The 20,282-nt window shown below is 50.4% G+C and overlaps 1 protein-coding gene across 5 annotated transcripts in view; it reads left to right on the top strand.

The window, feature by feature from the left end:
• Positions 1-18,808, top strand: part of CAMKK2 (calcium/calmodulin dependent protein kinase kinase 2) — a 48,004-nt gene extending 29,196 nt beyond the window's left edge. The window contains exons 8-17 of one of the 5 annotated variants that reach the window (XM_043557545.1): positions 1,421-1,442; positions 1,592-1,680; positions 2,873-3,072; positions 3,670-3,723; positions 5,813-5,886; positions 5,982-6,069; positions 7,206-7,334; positions 12,228-12,328; positions 12,822-12,864; positions 15,695-18,808. In XM_043557545.1, the coding sequence (XP_043413480.1) occupies positions 1,421-1,442; positions 1,592-1,680; positions 2,873-3,072; positions 3,670-3,723; positions 5,813-5,886; positions 5,982-6,069; positions 7,206-7,334; positions 12,228-12,328; positions 12,822-12,864; positions 15,695-15,859 (965 nt within the window). In that variant the 3' untranslated portion in view covers positions 15,860-18,808. The remainder of the gene's footprint in view (positions 1-1,420; positions 1,443-1,591; positions 1,681-2,872; positions 3,073-3,669; positions 3,724-5,812; positions 5,887-5,981; positions 6,070-7,205; positions 7,335-12,227; positions 12,329-12,821; positions 12,865-15,694) is intronic. The other 4 variants (XM_043557546.1, XM_043557548.1, XM_043557547.1 and 1 more) reach the window with 4 other exon arrangements.
• The last annotated feature ends 1,474 nt before the right edge of the window (positions 18,809-20,282 follow it).

Genomic DNA, 20,282 nt, shown 5'->3' on the forward strand with positions numbered 1-20,282 from the left:
TAAGTAAAAAAGCCAGTCACAAAAGGTCACTTAGCATATGATTCCATATATGTGAAATTTCCAGAAAAGGCAAATCCGTAGAACAGAAATCTGGTTAGTGGTTGTGGGGGAGGGGGTTGGGAGGAGGGGAATGGCTGCTAATGGGCACAGGGTTTCTTTTTGAGGGGGTGAAAATTTTCTGGAACTAGGTAGAGGCAATAGTTGCACAACACCGTGAACACTAAATGCCACTGAATTGTAAACTTTAAAATAGTTAATTTTATGTTTTGGAAATTTCACCTCTATTTAAAAAAAAATTTTTTTTAATGTTTTTATTTATTATTGAAGGAGAGAGAGACAGAGCATGAGCGGGGGAGGAGCAGAGAGAGAGGGAGACACAGAATTTGAAGCAGGCTCCAGGCTCTAAGCTGTCAGCACAGAGCCCGACGCAGGGCTCGAACTCACGAACTGTGAGATCATGACCCGAGCCGAAGTCGGACGCTTAACCAACTGAGTCACCCAGGCGCCCCTCACCTCTGTTTTTAAAAATGCAAAAAACAAAACAAAAAGCCCCAACAACAACTTGTGCATTCCCTGAACACAGCTTAGCTAACTTGGTGGTTTGGAGCGGGGATCCCACACACATACAGGACTGGGAAGAAGTTCACACAGTGGGAGTCGTCTGCACATTGTGTGTGAATGGGAGCCAAGCAGGGACCTGTTTAAGAGGAAGGGGATGGGCCCTTGAAGGGTGAGGAAATCACCACCCCCACCTCTTGCTCCAAGTCTTGTTTTGGATCGAGAGTCACGGGGATGAGTCTGATGGTGCCAAGTGTGGGGTGTCGAGGAGCTGGAAGCATTGTTGGTCTGTAGCCTGACACAGCCTGGTGGTGTGGAGGAGGTGGGAGTTTCTTGAACCAAACATGTTCTTGTTTCTTGAACCCAAACTTTCCAGGGGTTCTGAAGACCCCTAGGGCTACTTCTTTGTGTCTAAGTAAAGAGATATTGGGTTGTGTCCCCTTAGACCTGTTCTTTGGCATAAAGTGTCTTGGGACCTGACTTAAGAGGACATAGTTTAGTATCACTTGTATCCCTGGAATCTCCAAGGTGTGAGTGGAGAGAAGAAAGGAGCCCGTGAGCCATCCCCACCTGTGTCCCATCTGCCTGCTTTGTTTTCCCCTGGCTGTAAGGTCCTTGGCTGTTTTGAGGATGAAAAGTACAGCCAGACCGGGGGTCCCAGGGACATCAGAAATCTCTGACCCCTAGTTTCCTAAGTAAGACCTTGACCAGTTTGGGCTGAGTGGACTGTTCCTTTCCCCGGCCCCAATATTCATTTCTGTGTTTCTTGGTGTTTTTATGGGCATTTGGGAAGTAGAGGAGGAAGAACAAGGTGGATTTCCAATTTCCCAATGTAACAGTTTACCCTTTCTCTTCCCTACAGTGTTTGAGCTGGTCAACCAAGGGTGAGTGTCCCCCCTCCTGGTGGGTATGACGCCTGAAACTTCTCGAGCTGCAGGAGCTTCTTGAGTGAGGTGGTGCTTGGTTCTGCTGGTGAAAGAGGGCGAAGGCCAGTGTGTCTGGTTTGCTTCTCATGCATGTGTTGACCTTTCAGGCCTGTGATGGAAGTGCCCACCCTTAAACCACTCTCTGAGGACCAGGCCCGTTTCTACTTCCAGGACCTGATCAAAGGCATAGAGTACCGTAAGCGGGGGCCTGTGGGAGGATTCTCAGTCAGGGGTGGTTAGCATCCCAGCTAGTGGATGGCAAGTGAGAAAGTAGGATTTCCCTCCTGGAGTGCAGGCAGATGGGTGGGAAACAGAATTGTCTGAGATGCAGTCGTGGACAGCTGCGGAAAGCCATGCCCTTGATGAGCAGAAACCCTTCTTTCTGCCACAAAAATTAAGAGCAATAGCGATAGTGGCCATTTTCCCTGGCACTTTCTGTGTGTACCAGGCACTGTTAGGGGCTCTATTCGCATTGTCCCTTATTCCCAGGGGTCCTGGGATAGGGATCCTGTTAAACCTCCTGGAACCTAAGTTTTCTCATCTGTAAAATGGGAATAAAGTATCTCTCACCAGGTTGAAATCAGCCAGTACATATTAGTAGTTCAGATTGGCAGGTGTCCTTTCTGCTTCTGGCTGTTAAACATTTTGTCCTTTAACCTGGCCTATCACGTAGTATTGTCATGAGATTTAAATGGGGTCCGTGAGAAGCACTTAACGTGGGGCTAGGCCCCAGACTGGGCACTCAACAAATGGAGCTGCTGGCCCTATTACTTAACTGACTGAGCCACCCAGGTGCCGCCCTGCTGGCCCTATTACTGATACCATCATCATCATCACCACTACCACCAAAGAAATGCAGTTGAGTCTTCCACACTGTAGGATTGTTCTCTCCTATGGGTTGACATCCAGGCAGGAACAAGTTAAGCAAGTCCCCAATCCTATTTTGTGGCCCACACTTCCATTGGATCGGCTCCAGTCATTGTTGGTGTGGTGAGCAGGTTGAGTGTTGGCATTAGTAGGTGAAAATATGTTTGACTGTCACAAGTCTTGAGACTTCTAGCTGGAAGCCAGCCAGACTCAGCAGAAACTCTCCATGAACCGTTGGCACCCACAACTTAGACTAGCAGGCAGTTACTAATTATTATTGGCAGTCAGTGTTCTACTACTTCTTTCTGAAGATGGGAGAACTTCCTTAAAGACACTCTTTCTCCCTTATCTTTTAAAGCTGTGGGTATCCAGCAGGTTTGGGAGGGGGAGGCTGGGAGAGGCCTGGAGCTGTGAGAGAGCAGAGGGGTCCATATCTGTGTTTCTGGATTCCATGGGCCACATAGAGCTCCTCACATGGTGTTCCTGCCTCCTCTCCTGTCTGGTGTCCGCCCTATCCCCAGTACACTACCAGAAGATCATCCACCGGGACATCAAACCTTCCAACCTGCTGGTGGGAGAAGATGGCCACATCAAGATTGCCGACTTTGGCGTGAGCAACGAGTTCAAGGGCAGTGATGCGCTTCTCTCTAACACCGTGGGCACACCTGCCTTCATGGCGCCTGAGTCGCTCTCAGAGACCCGGAAGATCTTCTCTGGGAAGGTAGGTGTGGACCTGCCTGAGATGCGGAGCTCTGTCGATTTAAGGGGCAAAAATCCAACTCACACTGGCTCATGTAGATGAAGAGTGGCATCCAGCTTGGCTAGATACAGGGATTCAGTCAGAAATCCATCTCTCCATCTCTCAACTGTTTTCTTGAACTGGTTTTCTGCCCAGGTAGGTGGGTCACCTACAGCTCCAGGCTACTTTCTATCAGCTTACCAACCTCAGAGGAAAGAACATTCTTCTTTCTGAAGAGTCCTAGCAAAAATCTTGGGGTTGGCTCTGATTGGCTCAGCCTGGGGTCATGTGCCCATCTTTGAACCAATCACTGTGGCTGGGGGAAGTGGTGTTCTTATTGGCCAGGCCTGGGTCATGTGCCTATCCTTAAGCCAATCACAATGGCTGGGGGAAGTGAAGCTCTTATTGGCCAGGCTTGAGTGGGGTGGGATCAATCTCACCTTAACTCCGTGGATCAGGAGTCAAGAAGGGGTGATTCCTTAGAGGAAGGCAAGAAGCTTTGATTCTTGGCGGGGCAGAAGCATTAGACACCCCTCACTGCCCCCTGTTCCCTTACACGAAGCTCTCTTTTTCTTACAGGCTTTGGATGTTTGGGCCATGGGTGTGACGCTGTACTGCTTTGTGTTTGGCCAGGTAACAGGGTGGGGTGTCCTGTGTCCTGAGTGTTGCTAGGCGGCCCCCTGGTTAATAGTTACCCTTGCAGGGAGACTGCTTATTCATTGAGTTGTATCATTCCATTTCCACAGTTGGACCTGAATATGGAAAGGATGGCTTTCCAAATGTACCTGCCTGTATGTAGTAGTCATATCTGTGAAGAATGATCTGTTAAAATAGAAGGATTAGCATGAGGTTCCAGAGGTGGTAAATAGTTGATGAAGTTAGGGCAAGAACCACAAATGTGCTACCTCTCTTCCTACTCCTGAACGAGAGACCCATATCACAAATCAATAGCTGCCCTCTTTCTTCCTGAGCTTAGGACTGCTTTGATGTGCTTCTCAGCAGTGTTCCCAGAAGTTATTGTTTGGAGGGATAGAATTAGAATGGAAGTGAAAATCCATTTGTCATTATTGATTTAGGGAGTTCTGTCTTGTCTCTCTGTTGTTTTATATTATTGATTTTTAGGAACCTCAGTTTTTAACTCTGAAGTTCAGATTAATTATGTGAGCAATAAAAACGTGGACTTTTCCTGTCCATGAACTTGTGGCTTTGTTGAGGAAAGCTTAAGAAACTGGTCTCATGGTTTATAATATCTTCCCTGCCAGTGTTTGCTCAGATAATTTTTAATCATATAGCAAAGTTGAAATAACTGTGGTAAACACCCACACAGCCACACCTGCTTTCTACCATGAACAATTCACGCTGCTTGCTTTATCACGTCTGTCCTTCTTCAACCTTATTTTTTTTTATGCATTTTAGAGTAAGTTGCTAAGATCTCTACACTTCCTCCATATGCTTCAGAATGCAGTCATCAGCCAGAGCTCATAAGTTTTTTGTGGTTCTCCCCTGCCTGCCCCCCCCCCCCCCCCCCCCCGCTTTGGGGTAAAGTCTACGTATAATGAAATGTACAGATCTTAAGTGGTTAATGATGAGTCTGTCAAATGGATATACCTGTGCAATCCAAACTCTGATCTCAAGTAACTGCTCTTAATGAAATAATTTTCCTTGGACAGGAGTGGACCAGGTCCCATTCTGTGACCTTTTCCAACCTTCTGAGCACCCCACATAAAGGCTTCTTTTTCCAGCACGATACCTGAGCTCCTCCTCCTGGGTCAGGTCCTCCACTGAGTGAGAGCATTGATTGTCACCTGGGAGGTGGTGCATGAACAGGCTTCATAGTCAGCCCAATCTAGACTAAATCCCAGCTCTGCACTGCTTAAGACATGCCACCTCTGTGAGCTTCTGTTTTCCTCTTCTGTAAAATGAGAAGAGTATTTATTATTTCTTAAGGCTCTAAGAGCATCATCAGAAATAATTTAAGCATTCATTAACTCAACAGGTATTTATCAAAACGCTACTTTGCACCAGGGATGTTCCTGGGCCCTGGAGAATAAGCAGGAAGCAAGACAGATGAAAATCCCTGCCCTCTTGGAGTTGATGTTCCCAGTGCAAGAATTAAACAATAAGCAAATACAAATGTAATATAACGTCAGGCATAGGTGCTCTGATGAGAAATCACATGGCATTGAGGGGAACGGTGTGCTTTAGATAGGAGCTCGGGAAGGCCTCCCTGAGAAGGTGAGCTTTGATCAGAATGATGGGAGAAAATGAGCCATGTAGTTGTTGGTGGGAAGAACATTTCAGGCAGAGGGGCAGCCAATGAAGTATTGGTTCTGAGAAACGTCAGTACAGAGCCCAGGCCAGGTTAAGCCCTCACCAGTCACTGCTGTTGCTGCTACATCTTATGTATTGTTCTTAGTATTTATTGTTTCCCGGGCAGGTGTGTGGGGAGGAGTATTTGCTTCTGTATGAGTAGGTAAAGTAAAGCGCAGCTACAGAGGAAAGTCACAGTGTGATTGGGAAGGGCTCTAGCCCTTCTGGAAGTCCATTCCTGGTTCTTCTAGAATTTGGGGGCATGGGAAGTGCTTCCTCACTAGACTGGGCTACTACAGGGACATTTATTTCTCTGCTGTAACCCATGTGGAGTGACGCCAGCACGTGGCAGCCCTTGCAGACTGATGTGCCAGCCAGTGACGGCTACTCTGTCCCTGACTTCTCTTCATAGTGCCCGTTCATGGACGAGCGGATCATGTGTTTACACAGTAAGATCAAGAGTCAGGCCCTGGAGTTTCCAGATCAGTGAGTATTGCCTGTCTGTCCCAAGTCATCTTCCTCGCCAAGCCCTTGGTGGTCCTGTGTATGTTTTCCACCCTTGATGTGTCTTCTACCCCCAGGCCTGACATAGCTGAGGACTTGAAGGACCTGATAACCCGCATGTTGGACAAGAACCCAGAATCAAGGATTGTGGTGCCAGAAATCAAGGTACCTGGGGGCCACCGCTCTGCCATGGGATGTGCACCAGGGGTCTGGCCTATGTCCTCTGCTTGGAATTGTTTGGCTCAACCCTGCCTCGGCCAGGCCCCACGCCCCTCCATCCACAGTGCTGCGCCCTCTTGGCACCACTGCCCTCCCATGCCCTCAGTGTCTGGGCCGCTAGGTGCTGGTGGTGGCGGGGTGTGGGGAGGAGGGTTTGTACTCATGTTCACTGTGATTGTGGAATTGGGATCTGCTGTCAGTGGGGCAGCCAGTGCTCACTCCGATTGGCTTGGGCTGATGGCATCCACCCTCCAGACTGGGGCCTCTGTGTGCTCCACACCCTGGCTGTTGAAGTCCTGGGCCCTTTCCTTGACCCTCCCCATCCCTTTGAAGAATCTCAGTGAGGGTGGAAGGAAATTAGTGAGCAATCTGACACCCCCAGAACCTGCTGAATTCCATTTTTTGCAGAAAGCACTGTCAGGAGAGACCCCTGTGCACCCACTACACCCTGGCCAATGCCATATACATGCACATATCTGACTCTAAGAAATCTAGAGGTTTCCTTCAGGAACTCCTAGGCATCTAGCATTTGAGGAGAGGGAGGCCAAATGGTTACAGATAAGGGCTTGGACCCCAGGGGTGGGTAGTGGGATGGGAAAGACCCCTGCCTGGGTCCTTTCCTGACTGTGTCCTTCTAAGTGGTCTCACTGTGCCTCCCCAAGCCTCTCTTTCCCCTTCTGTGAAGTGGGGAGGATCTGCCTGCTCTGAACAGAGCCTTCCGGGCATGAAGGAGAGTTGCTGAGGGGTGATGGGTGCTCCTTGGGCACCATGAAAGGCAGATGCTGAATCTGATCACTTCTGTCAAGATCTGGGCCAGCTGGAGAATGCAGTCTGGCGCATACCACGGCCTGGTGGCTCCTTCCCATTCTCTGTCTCTCTGTCTTTTCCACGTTTCCTCGCATTTCGCTCACCCCCCACCCTCTGCCTGGCTTGCCAGCTCTCTTGCATGCCTGACCTCAGGCCACCACCTCTGCCCTCCCGCATTTCCTCCCTGGCTCTGCTCGCTGGCAGGGCCTTGGTTTTGCTCTCTGGCCTCTGCGAGCTGGCCGCCTGCCCCTCACCCCTCCTGTCATTCGTTGAAGCTGCACCCCTGGGTCACGAGGCACGGGGCGGAGCCGTTGCCATCGGAGGACGAGAACTGCACGCTGGTCGAGGTGACCGAAGAGGAGGTCGAGAATTCGGTCAAACACATTCCCAGCCTGGCGACCGTGGTAAGGCGGGACGGACCACTGACCGAGCACAGGGACAGCCTGAGGCGGGCCGGCGAGGACAGGCCGGGACACAGGCGGGCATCTGAGAAGCAGATATTGGGCCTGAGAGTCAGGGGATGGCCGGGTCTGTCCCTCACCCACAGCCACCAGCCTCTCGGCTTTGGTCACACACACATCAGACCAGGAGGCCCCTGCATCTTGTAGCTTTAGTTCTGTCTCCAGACAGGTCCTGTGTTACTATGCAGAGCGGTAGCTCCTCTCCACAGATCCTACTGTCCCTTCTGGAATTCCTGCTCTCAGAGCATGTCAGGTGGAGCAGGAGGAGGACCAGGGCAGGTGCCAGGGGTGGGAGTTAAAGCGGAGGTCTCCAAGGTGGGATTCGTATCTGCTGGCTCTTCAGGCTCCAGAGTGGACGGCTGAACTAATCTCACATCTGCTGTGTGGGCAGCTACCAGGGCTAGGGGCATGGGCTCCCAATTCATGTGCTCAGGAGCTCCTGGGCCCCTTTTATGGCCTGACATTTGGGTTCTGACCCAGGAAGAACGAGCCAGAATGTGGAATCCTCAGGCTTAACCTTGGAGACTCTGGGAATTGCCCACTTGCCAATCCCCTCCCTGCCTAGGGGGGCATCTGGCTCCAGGAGGGAGACCAGTATCCTCAAGGTCCTGGGGTCAGGGCTGCAGTCCCAGGGGCAGAATCCACCCCACTATGGCCACCTTGAAAGCCCTGGGGTGTGTCTGGCCAACGTCGGCCCCGGCAGGCAGGCAGGGCCCCGGGCTCTGGCCGGGGACTGCTGAGACTTTCTACAAAGACACAGTGTCTGGCCTCAAGTAAATGCCCCTCTAGGAGTCCAAATGCTGGCTCCTCTCCCAGCTTTGCACTTCTCCCTCCTGCTTCCCACACACTTTCTCTCTCCTTCTTCCAAAACTTGAGCCACTGGGGTGGGGCATCCATTCACATCTTCCTCCTCCTCCCTGACCTGGGACCTCTGCATGATCTTCACTGTTAAAACTCACCCACACTCACTCTTTCTCATCCACCCACTGTACCCATGTCCTGTGCCCACAGCTGGGGAGGCAGCTGGCGTCCGATCCAGGTGCCCACCATGGGTTATTTCTGTTCCAGGCCCAAGATGTTTTTGGGAAAAGATGTCGGACCCTAGGGGTCTGGGAGCAGGGGGTACAGTGATGAGTAAAACTAACATGGTGCATCCTCTGTCCTAGAGAGACAGATGCTGGGCAAACAGCCAATAGATAAATGTATAATGTAACAGGGGGGCTGCAGTGTGTACCCCTAAGGGGCACTGTGTAGCCCTAAGAGGGGGATGTAGCTAGTGTGATGGGTTGGAAAAGGGCCTCCTGGAAGAAGCAGGTGTGCACTGAGAAGATGGCAGAGTGTTAACTGGGCCACGGTACTATTGGGCCGAGGGTGTTCCTGGCAGAGGGAAGAGCAAACGTGGTGATCCTCTGGTGGGAGGAAGCTAGGCCCACAAGAAGCTTTAGAAAGCCAAGCAGGATGAGGAAGGTGGGGGGACAGTGACATGAGTCTGGGCAGCAGGTGGGGCCAGCCCACACAAGACCTGAGGCCACAGCCAAGACTTAAATCTTAGTCCCAAGGGATGTGGGGAGCACGTGCAGGATTTGAGTCAGGGGAATAGGACCATCCTGAGTTGGCCTTGGAAAGATCCCACTTGGAAAATGGACTGTAGGCACCAGGGAGGAAGTAGGGGCTACTGTAGTCATCCGAGGGCACGGGCTGGAGTGGGGAGGTCCAAGTCCCCTCCTGGCACCCGGTGTGTTCCAGGCATAGGGTTACAGAGATGAATGGAGTACAGCACTGGCCCTCATGGGGCTTCTGGCCTCGTAAGAAAGATGGAGTGGGAAAAATCACCCTCCTGTGCCATTATGTGGTGACAGGCCAGCGCAGAGAAGCAAGAGTGGAGGCTGCACAGAGGAGGAGCCCCTTCCGCTGGGTCCTGAGGGCTGGGAAGTTTGGCTGCTTTGACAAGGCCACAGGGAGGGGCGGGGTGGGTGGTCTTGCCAGGGGACCACCCCCGGCAAAGGCACAGAAGGAAGGGGCTGGTGTGTTCCAGAAGCCACAGAACACAGTCCCAAGGGAGGCACCATGAGTGTCTTGCCACAGGGCATAGCCTTCATTTTCTAAGTCTGTGTTTTCCTTTTCTTCTTTAACGACATAGAATTCATGTAACATAAAATTAACCATTTTAAAGTGAATAGTAAAGTAGCATTTATTATATTTTCAGTATTGGGCAACCATCACCTCTGGTTCTGAAACATTTGCATTTCCCCCACCAAAGAAATCCTATACCTGTTAACAGTCACTCTGTTCTCCCCTCCTCCGGACCCCTGGCAACCCCCAGTTGGTTTTCTGTCTCTCTGGATATGCCTTTCCTGGGCATTTCGTGTCAGTGGAATCACACAGGATGTGGTCTTCTGTGTCTGGCTTCTTTTACTCAGCATCATGTTTTTGAGGTTCATCCGGCTCGTAGCATGCCATTCCTTCTCATGGCTGAAGAATATGCTGTAGTATGAATAGGCCACATTTTGTTTATCCATTTTTCAGATGCCGAGTGTTTCCACCTTTTGGTAAATCGGTGGGTTTTTAAAAAATGCTTAGATTTCTTCTTAGCAGCACACACACAAAAACAGTTCAGCACATAAAACAGCTTGAAAAGGCACCATGTTCTGCTTGAGGGGGTGGGGGTTAGAACCTTTCAGGGGGCTGAAGTCTTTTCCTTGAAAATTCCTTTGCAGGACACAGCAGCCAAAAGCATCACCAAAAATGACTAATTCGCTTCCTTTCTCCAGAACCTTCCTTGGCTCTCTGGCCAGCAACAGTAGAAGTTCCAGAGTTGTATGGGTGAAAGATTTTAAGCCAGGGAGTGAGGGAATCTGATCTGGGTTTTGGAAAGGATGAGACAGATCAGTAGGGGTGAGGCAGAAGACAGGGAGGCAGAGGAAGGGAGCTGAGCTGGAGCCACGGGATGGGACGAGGGACGGTACCTTTTCCCAAGGGATCCTCTCCTCAGGCAGGTGTTTGCCAACCAGGCAGGGGACCCAGTCTGTGTTAGAGTGGACGAGGGGGCACACCAGCAAATTCCCGCTACTGGCAGTGAACAAGCCTGCCCTCAGCGCCTCTCAGACATGGATGGACCTTTGGCACCTCTCAGCTCCGTCGCCCTCCTGCCACACCACCCGGTGCCCTGGGGTGCTGCCTCAGCAACTTAGACCTGGTCGGTGTTTCCTGTCCTGCACTAAAAAGCAGCCCCCTGAGAAACTAGTACCCTGTGTGATGCCAGTGGGAATGTACAATGGTGTAACCGCTGTAGAAACCAGCCTGACAGTTCCTCAGAATGTGAACATGGTCCTAACATGATCCAAGAATTCCACACCTGCGTGTGTACTCGAGAGAAATGAAAGCATTTTGTGTGGAAAACATGTCCACACACAAAAATGTGTACCTGGATGTTCATAGCGTTATTCACAATAGCCAAAAAGTGGAAACAGCCCCCACATCCACCAGTGGATGAATGGATAAACAAATGTGGCCTATCTGTACAAAGGAATGTTCTTTGGCAGTGAAGAGGGATGAAGCACTGATTCAAGCTGCAACAGGGCGAACGTTGAAAGCATGATGCGCAGTGTGGTAAGCCAGACACACTGTGTGGTTGCATTTGTGTGAGATGTCCAGAATAGACCAGTCCACAGAGACAGGACTCAGATCCGTGGTTGCCAGGGCCTGGGGGGAGGGGAAATGGGGTGTGGGTACTGCTTTTTTTTCTTGGGGTGAAGGAAATGTTCTGAAGTTAGACAGTAGTGATGTGAATGTTCTAGAAACCATTGAACCGTATTATTTTTTTTAATGTTTATTTATCTTAGAGACAGAGTGTGAGCAGGGGAGGGGCATAGAGCAAGGGAGACAATCCAAAGCAGGCTCCAGGCTCTGGCTGTCAGCACAGAGCCCTATGCAGGGCTCAAACTCACAAACTGAGATCCTGACCTGAGCCAATGTCGGACGCTTAGCTGACTGAGCCACCCAGGTGCCCCAACTTTATTATTATTTTTAATGTTTATTTATTTATCTTAGAGAATACAAGTGAGGGAGGGGCAGAGAGAGGGAGACACAGAATCTGATGCAGGCTCCAGGCTCTGAGCTGTCAGCTCAGAGCCCAAAGCGGGATTTGAACCCATGAACCATGAGATCATGACCTGAGCCAAAGTCAGACACTTAATGGCCTGAGCCACCCAGGCACCCCTTAAACTTTACACTTTAAAATGGTGAATTTCCTACTTTGTGAATTATATTTCAATTAAAATAAAAGTGCAGCCCTTGTTAATTTGACCTGGAAAACAATAGTTGGGTTTCTCGTTGGGGTGGTCATAGATAGCTTGCACTGAAAGTAAAGGCCCAGATTTGAAGATGAGACAGGTTGATGGGCCAGGAGGGCATGTGCAGCGATGGCTCAGGTGAAACAAATGGTGCCAGATGCAGGGACACCTGGAAGAGGAGGGACAGTGCAGGCCAGCTCTTCTGGAGCACAGGGTCCCCCTGGGGCTCAGGTAGACCAAGACGAGATTAATATAGGAGACTGTCAGAGCAAGGATTTTGGACCTTATCTTATTGACAGCCAGGGAGCCATAAATGGTTTTGGGTGTGGAGTAGTCAGATTTGATGATGGCTTTGGCTTTTGTGTCCTGGGTGGGAGGATTGCTGCCCTGGGTGTTTCAAAGGCCAGTCACCAGCCACAAGCCCTGGGAGCTGTTGGGGGCTGGGAGAGAAAGGAAGAGGGAGCTAGCACCTGGGGGGTGGCACAAGGGAGGCTGTTGCCTGGAGTCTCCCCCAGGTGGCCCAGCTTCCTCCTCTCTCCTTCAGATCCTGGTGAAGACCATGATACGGAAACGCTCCTTTGGGAACCCGTTTGAGGGCAGCCGGCGGGAGGAGCGCTCATTGTCAGCGCCTGGAAACCTGCTTACGTGAGTATCCACCAGCCTTCCTGTGGGGTGGGGAGCCGGAGGGCAGCCTTGCCCAGCCCCCTCTGCCTGGGCCCATCCCTGGAACGACTCAGACCAGACCTTCCAGGAAATCAGAGAAGCTGCTGGGTTTGGGTTTGCCCCACCTCAGGCTCAGCCCACCTCCTTTTGCTGACTGCTAACCCACACTGGAGTTATACCTTTCTCAGGGAGACTTGCATAACTGGGGGAACCTCTTGACAATCAGAAAGTGTTTTTGTGGCCCAGAAGCATGCATGCTTGATGGTGGGATTATCAGCCCTGTGGTGGATGAGCAAGCCCTCTCTCTCATGTGACCCAGTGTGTCACAGCAGAGATGCCCTGCTCAATATCCCCCTGGCAGCAGCTTTGTGAAGCTGGTGTTTGGGGTCTGAGTGTCTCTGGGGTGGGGGACAGGCATCTCATAGATCCCGTGTCCCTTCTCACTTCCCTTTTCCCTCCCCTCTGGCCATTCCAGCAAAAAACCAACCAGGGAGTGTGAGCCCCTGTCTGAGCCCAAGGTAATGCCTGCCTGCCTGCGCTGTAGCCTCTGCCGGAGCCTGGGGGCGGGGGCAGCTGCAGAGTGCGGGGCACCCCCACCCAGGCGGAGGCTCTTTCCAGCTTGGGCTGCTGTGCCCAGGCTCACCTTGGGCCTCGGGACCTAGGATAAAAACAAGGGTCATCCAGGGGCTTGGACCCGATGGCGGGTCGTGCATGTGGGCTGGGCTGCGGGTGCATGGCGCTCCACCCGGAATGCCTGTGAATTCACCCAGGTCTCATGACCCAGTCTGGTACCCACACATTCTCAGTGCACGTCAACGGCATTGAAGCTGCGTCGCAGGGTCCCATGGCTGCCCCTGCTCTGGGTCCATGTGGTCAGAGCTTAGATCAGGCATGCTGTGCTCTGGGGCTGTCCAGCATCTACCCTTTCTTCTCTGATGGGTTAGGACCTAGAAAATAAGCCCTCTTCCAGCCTGCTGCAAATCCTTGTGAGAGTCCTCTGTCCCCTGGGTGGATCTGAACCTTTTCCCTTTTGGCCATCCGTCTTCTAAACACATAGCCTTGTCAGCATTACCCCACCTCCCAGGGCAGGTGAGAATTTTTGTCCCTGTGCACTGAGACGGTCCACACTCAGCACCCCTGCTGCCTCTCACCCTGCTAGTGCCTGTGGCAAGATAGAAATTCCAGTGTTCTTTCCTTTGAGTTCCACTCACTACCTCATTCTCAACTGGGAGCTCCAGGTCAATAACTAGAAAGCCATTTCTGTGTTTTAAGAGCAGCTTTATTGAGATATAATTCACATAGTACACATTTCACCCATTTAGAGTGTATGATTCAGTAGTTTTTAATATATTCACAGGGCTCTACAACCAACACCACAATCAATTTGAGAACATTTTCATGAGCCCCGGAAGAAACCCTGCACCCTTAGCTATCACCCCTAGCTCCCCATTCCCAGCCAGTGCTAATCTACTCTCAGTTTCTATGGAGGTGCCTATTCTAGACATTTCACATCAATGGAATCGTACAGTATGTGACCTTTTGTGTCTGCCTTTTCTCACTCGGCGTCATTTTTCAAGGTTCAGGAGGTGTCGGTGCTTCATTCCTTTTTATGGTCAAATTCTATTCCGTTGTATGGATAGGCCACATTTTATACATCCCTTCATTAAGTGATGGACACTGTTTCCATTTTGGCTCTCAAAGTGAATGCTGCTATGACCATTCACATACAAGCAGCAGCCATTTGTGTTTGGTGAGATGGAATGACCTGTGTCACAGGAGTCAAGGGCTTATATAGGCATGCAGTGGACTGTTTACGCTCCGGGAAAGCGGCAGTTAGCAACCAGCCGGTTGTTGGCAGCCTGAGACTGCCTCCTCCCTGCTAGGTTGGTCCCCAGTTCTCTGCTGCCAGATGACAGGGTGGCCCTGTCTACTCCTTGACCTGCCATGGTGACAGAGTGGAAGCCTAATGAGCAGGCTTTTTTTTTTTTTTAAAGTAGGCTTCACGCATACGTGGGGCTTGAACTCAACAACCTTGAGATCAGGAGTCGCATGCTCTATGGACTGAACCAGCCAGGTCTTTTTCTTCTCAACCTTAAGTGTTAGGGTTGACCTCCCATCTGTGTGCAAGTCTGTCATTCATTATTTTCAGTGAGCTCAAAATCACAAGATACCAACAGACTGAGATTGGCCCAGAGGGTTTTAGTTCCCCTTTATGCCCTCACCTGCAGTCCCAGTAGCACCTGGGCATTACCTGCTCTTGCCCTCAGTCTGCTGGTGGGATGCTTCAATTGTCCAGATGACCCAGCACTCGAGTTCATAGGGCTTATTCAGGTGTTGGAGGCCTGGGGCCCAAGGCCTGCAGCCGACCATCTGCACTAAAAGACAGCTGGACCAAGCAGTGCTTCTAGGGCAGAAGTGAGGGACCTGATTTGACATCTAGTTACCGCTTTCTTCCCTGGAGATTTGACCCCCTCTTCTGTGGCAGAAACATAAAAAGCCAATGAGCTTGCCTTTTAAACAAAGAGATGTTTCTTCCTAGGAATGTACAGACATCACGCTTTTCTCTTCTCTTGTGCAGGGACAGAGTTTCCCTCCTGGCCAGGGACATACAGCAGATGTTAGTCCAATGTGGCAAGCCCAGTGGCTTCCCTTAGATGGGGCTGTCATCTCTTGCTGGTGGCAAGGGATTCAGCCTTCTCCTCAGGGATTTTCGTTCCCAGCTCCCATAACAGCCCAGTCTGTCCCCCGGGCAGGTCTAGCTTCAGGATATGGGCTCTCAGGGACACAGGGATGCCTTTCCTCCTTGGTCTCTTCTGCTCTGATCACTCACATCACCAAGAGGAGGGGCCTTCTCTCCATCCAAGGTGTCTCTTGGGCCTGTGTGCGGGGGGCAGTTCTCTTGACCACCATTTGCAGACATATGCAGGTTGGCCTGCTTGCTGCCCCTCAAGAAGCTCACCTTCAGGTGACTGAAGAATCTTCAATCTTAGCGTAAAGAAATAAGGTTGAGGTGGGGTGGGGGACCCATCAAGATCTCTAAAAAAACCCCGTGAACAGGCCCCAAAGCTGGCGGCACACTACTCACTTGGGATGATTTGAGGTGTTACAGGGATAGGTTCGCATCTATTTTTATATAGTTCCTTTCTATTTTTAGCAAATGATGCTGCTTTTCCATTCACAGAGGGGGTTACAGAGTCTCCTTTGAAACTTTTATATAGACAAGAAAAGGGGAGAGCATCTAGAAGGAAAAGCCAAGTCACTGACGTTCCAGGTGGTGTGGGAACGTGGGAGACGCTGGTCAGGCCACGGCAGCCTTGCCTTAACGTGGGTTTTCTGTTCGGTGAGCAGGAAGCAAGGCAGCGAAGACAGCCTCCGGGGCCCCGACCCGCCCCCCGTGGGGGAGGAGGAAGTGCTCTTGTGAAAGGCGGTCCCTGCGCCGAGAGTTGGGGGGCCCCGGCCCCCGGCCCCCGCGCACGCATGCATCCTCTGCGGCCCGACGAGGCGATGGAGTAGCTGCCCGGACGCGCGACCTCGCATGCAGGCTGCACCCTGCGTTTCCATAGCAGCATGTCCTACGGAAACCCAGCACGTGTGTAGAGCCTTGACCGTCATCTCTGGTGTTTTTTTGTTTTTGTTTTTTTTTTTTTTTTTTCCCTTCCTTTGTTGTTTTAAAGGGGACAAAAAAAAAAAGACTTGACTCCATGACATCGACCTTGGCCGCTGGCTGGCTGAACGGGCAGGTGTGAGGAGTTGCAGACCCAAAGCCACATGCATTTTGGGACAATTGCTTTTTAAAACGTTTTTATGCCAAAAATCTTTCATTGTGAACTCAGAACCATGTCAGATATACCAAGTGAATGTGTGGGGTTTGAAAATCATGAAAAACTGGCAGAAAACTCTGGCGGTGTGGGCTGAGACCACAGAGTTAGTTGCTGCGTTTGAAAGGGAGAGGAAGAGGGGGTGTGATTCCTCCTACAAACCCTGAAACCCCCGAACTCCAAGCCAGTTGGCACCTTCCAGGACTGTGGACTCACGGAGTCAGGGCAGGGCCAGCCCTTAGTAGCTGCAGGGAGCTTCGATGCAACTTATTTGTAAGAAGGACTTTAAATTTTTTTATGGGTGGAATTATAGTCAGGAAAAGGGAAAGGGCTTGAAGCTTAATTGCTTCACAAAGGGGGATTTTCCACCCCCAGAAGGGTAGTCTGTGCTTGTTTGGGGAGGGGGGAAAGGGTTCACCTAAAGGACTGATGGTCACAGCAGGTTTCTGAAATAGTTAACTGAGCTCTGGTAAATCTCTTGTTAAATTACAAAAACTTCAGGGTGAAATCCTACACTTCCATGTACATTACATGGCTTAAGAGTAAACAAAATATTTTCAATTCTCTAACAAGACTGAACTCTAGAGTAGTTCAGGGGTCATTTCGAGCTTCCAGGATATGTTCCCCGGCTTCAGGCATGTTAGATCCCAGTTAGAGCCTCTGCCTGTATATTAGCAGTTTAGCTTGTTGGTAACTTGTGTATTCTAGAGACGCCAAGGTTCTGTTTTCTTAAATACTAGCTGATTGTTGTAGTCCGTGAAACACTTAGTTTCTGGGGGGCCAGTTATGAAATACTTTGATTCTCATCCTGACAGGCAAAGTTCTATTAGGATCTACCCAATCACTCTGGGGCACCCTTTTAGAGAAGATTGTTGACACCCAGAGCAGTCCTCAGGGTCCACGAGGACCAGGGCTTGGCACAGGGAGTTCTGTTTTGTAGCCAGAAGTCCAGAGAGAAAAGGTTTACCTTTTTGACTTCCAACTAATACTGGGAACTTTCGTTGCTATTCAAGTGCAACTTTTTCCAGAGCCAGACACGGGTGAGTGTGAAGTTCAAGGGGGAGGAAAACTAGAAGGCCTTTGCCCTGAGAAATTCCCAGTGCTTTGTGGACTCTGGCTTGGGGGAAATAGCATCAGTAACTGGGTCCAGAGGCCATGCTTTTCTGTAGTTTCTGTCTGATCATTATTGGTAGGAGGACTTCTTGGAGAGAGACAGTGAAGCAAGGCCTTCCTGCCCTTGCCTGGTTTATTCACGGAACCTGAGTGTTACTGGCTTCCACAGATCTTCGTAAGCTCTTGAGTGTCATTTATTTAGCCAGACTTTTCTTGATATCTTGCAAACAATACAGAATTAGGGAATGCTGGTTTCTAAGAGCAAAGGACACCCATCAGATGAAGGGTTGTCTGGCCTGCTTACTTTCTTTTTTGTAACCTGGTACTTCCTCTCGCATTCCTGCGCTTGTTTATATATATGGGCAACACCCCTTCTGGGAGCAGATGGGGTCTGGTTAGTTTGCAGTAAGCACCTTGCGGTAGTTAAAGTCACCCTGTCCTAGGTCCCAGCCTGTCTGTGTGGACTGTGGCCTGGCCGAGTGGCTTGCCCAGGGAGGGCGGGCAGCATGTGGAGCTTCTGCGTTCTAGAACTTCTGTGTTTATACAGCTGCATCAGGCAAGACTGTTTCTTCCACCATGAAACTCCCCATGTCGGATTTCCTCCTATGGGTAATGCCGGCTGTTTAGGCCGGTGGGTGGGGGGGAGGCCCGTATTCATAACTTTTTTTTTTTTTTCCAAAGAATCACCAAAGAAAGCTGTGGGAAGGAATCACTACCCCCAGAAAGTATAAGCAGAGGGCCGTACCATAGAGTGTAGAGCTACCATTCTCTCAGAGCACAAACATTGATTTTTCAGAAGCCGGCTCTGTCAGGAAAGGGGAGAAGCTGTCACGGGCAGCTTTTCTAGGTGAGCCAAAGGATGCCCTATCAGTTTCTTCCATTGCTGGCTCATCCGTGGGACCAATTTGGTATAAGCAACCTGGGCCCTTGTGCTAGTTCTTGCTCCTTCTTCCTCTGCCCTGCTCCACAGCCCCCGTCTCTTCCGCAGGCTTACCAGGGGCTCGCAGAAAGCCTTAGCTAGGCCCTCGTTGGCTCTGGGGGCTGGAGAGGCTGGCTTCCCAGGGTCTGGCCTTTCCTGTGAGTTAGGGCTCCCATCCTAAAAGCCCTTTTGGAACAAGGAGGCGAATACCTGAGCATTTGGACACACAGGCTCAACCTATTCCTTTCACTCATCTTCCAAAGGGGAGCTTTGCGTTGCTGGGCGAGGAAGAACCATGACCTCCACTTGCTTCCAAGGTGCTAGGGAATGTTTCCAGGTCGTCGGTTCCCATCCTCTTCACAGCTTTATGGGCCGAGTTCTGTGGGACTGCTGAGTTTTCTATTCTGTGTTTGATTTAATGCCCGATGCTTCTGTTTTATTCCTGATCCTTTCTACTATGCATTTTCCTTTTATCAGGTGTACAAAGTTAAATACTGTGTATTTATCACTTAAAAAGTACATGAACTTAAGAGAAAAATAAGCCTTTGGTGTTTTTTCCACAGATGTTTAAGCTTCTCTGTAAACTTGAAATAAACAGCAAAATGGTGCAAAGCCTGGGCCTTTGGGGGATATTTTTGTTGGTTGTTGTTTACAGGTGTCTCTAGGACATCGTCTTTATGGGTGTTTTCCTTCCTTAGGCTATGAGATCAAATGCCCAAGCCAGGGCTAATGTGTTCAGCATTACATTATTCATGCCCAGTATAACCATCTCCTAGTATCCCGCTACTCAAAGTGTGGTCCCCGGGCCAGGAACATCCGCATCTCCTGAGAGTGCTTTGGAAATGCAAATTCCCAGGCCCCACTTAAACAAGATACCCGGGTGACTCGTGTGCACGCTAAAGTCTGAGAAGTACTGCTCTAGCAGGCTAGATTCTCCCAGTGGAGACGAACCAGATGAACAGCTCTGGGAGCTGCATTAATTGCACACGGAACACTGTCCTGTGAGCAAGCAGGTTACAGGACACATCACCCCGCGAGGTAGGTATTTAGCCCGTTTTATGGATCATCACCTGTAAACTGAGGCTCAGAAATTTACTTAAGTCTGTTGTCTGAAGGCTCTTTGTCAGCAAATTCAGCGTTCTACAGAACCTGGACAGTTGCCGGTTTTCGTGGCGTCTGGAGACTGTTTCAGAACTGATGCTTCCTCCAGACTAGAGGCTGGGGGTTCCCTGTACTCCAAACATGAAGTGAGCCCAGAGCATTGCTTCACTGGCTTTGAACCTCGGTTTTCTGTCATGAAGGGATGGCAGATAAGTTCTGAAAACTTCCTGTTCTATTGCTGCAGAACTGTGATTATTGGAATATGGGTCTTTAAGAGCAGGTGTTCCTATTCAAAGACCACACTGAGAATCTGATGAAAGCTAAAAACAATGCACACAGGTGCATCCCTTTGCTGCGTTTTAAGGGTTCCTGAGACTCCTGAAAGTCCATGCACGCGTGCAAGGTGAAGCAGCAGCACCAGGGAGTGCCAGCACGTGGGAATATAGCTGAATACAAGATGCCTGGTGAGTAAAATAAGCAATCCCTCCCCCACCCTTCACCCCAGCTGGCTGTAGCGTTCCATCTGAGCTGAGGCCGAAAGAAGTGGCCCCCAGTCCAGAAACTCCGTTCTTAGCCTGCAGATGAGAAGCCATCCCTAAAACGTCCACTTCCATTTGATCCATGTGTTCAGGCAGGCGTTGTTTTCAAAGAGGCAGCACGAACCAGAGCTTTTTATTCAAAGGGGTTTGGTAAACTCCCTCCCCCCCCCCCCGCCCCCAAAGCAAGAAAAGCCCAGGTTTTATGCAGCAGAAGCAGGCACTTCTAAAATAAACGTTCCCTTCAGTACTTGGAAATGAATTCATGATGGCGGGGGGAGGGGCAAGCAGCTTTCTTTAAGGAGATCCTGAAGACTCCATGCAGAATTAAGTCGGTGTGAAGGCGAAGCTAGAAATAACTTCATTAACATTTCAAACAAGGTAGGTGTAGGTGGTGCTGCTTGTGGTTGGAGACTTCTGGAAAGCAAATGGGGAGGGGACAGGATAAG

The sequence above is a fragment of the Prionailurus bengalensis genome, chromosome D3 (genome assembly GCF_016509475.1).
Source record: "Prionailurus bengalensis isolate Pbe53 chromosome D3, Fcat_Pben_1.1_paternal_pri, whole genome shotgun sequence".
NCBI lineage: Eukaryota > Metazoa > Chordata > Mammalia > Carnivora > Felidae > Prionailurus > Prionailurus bengalensis.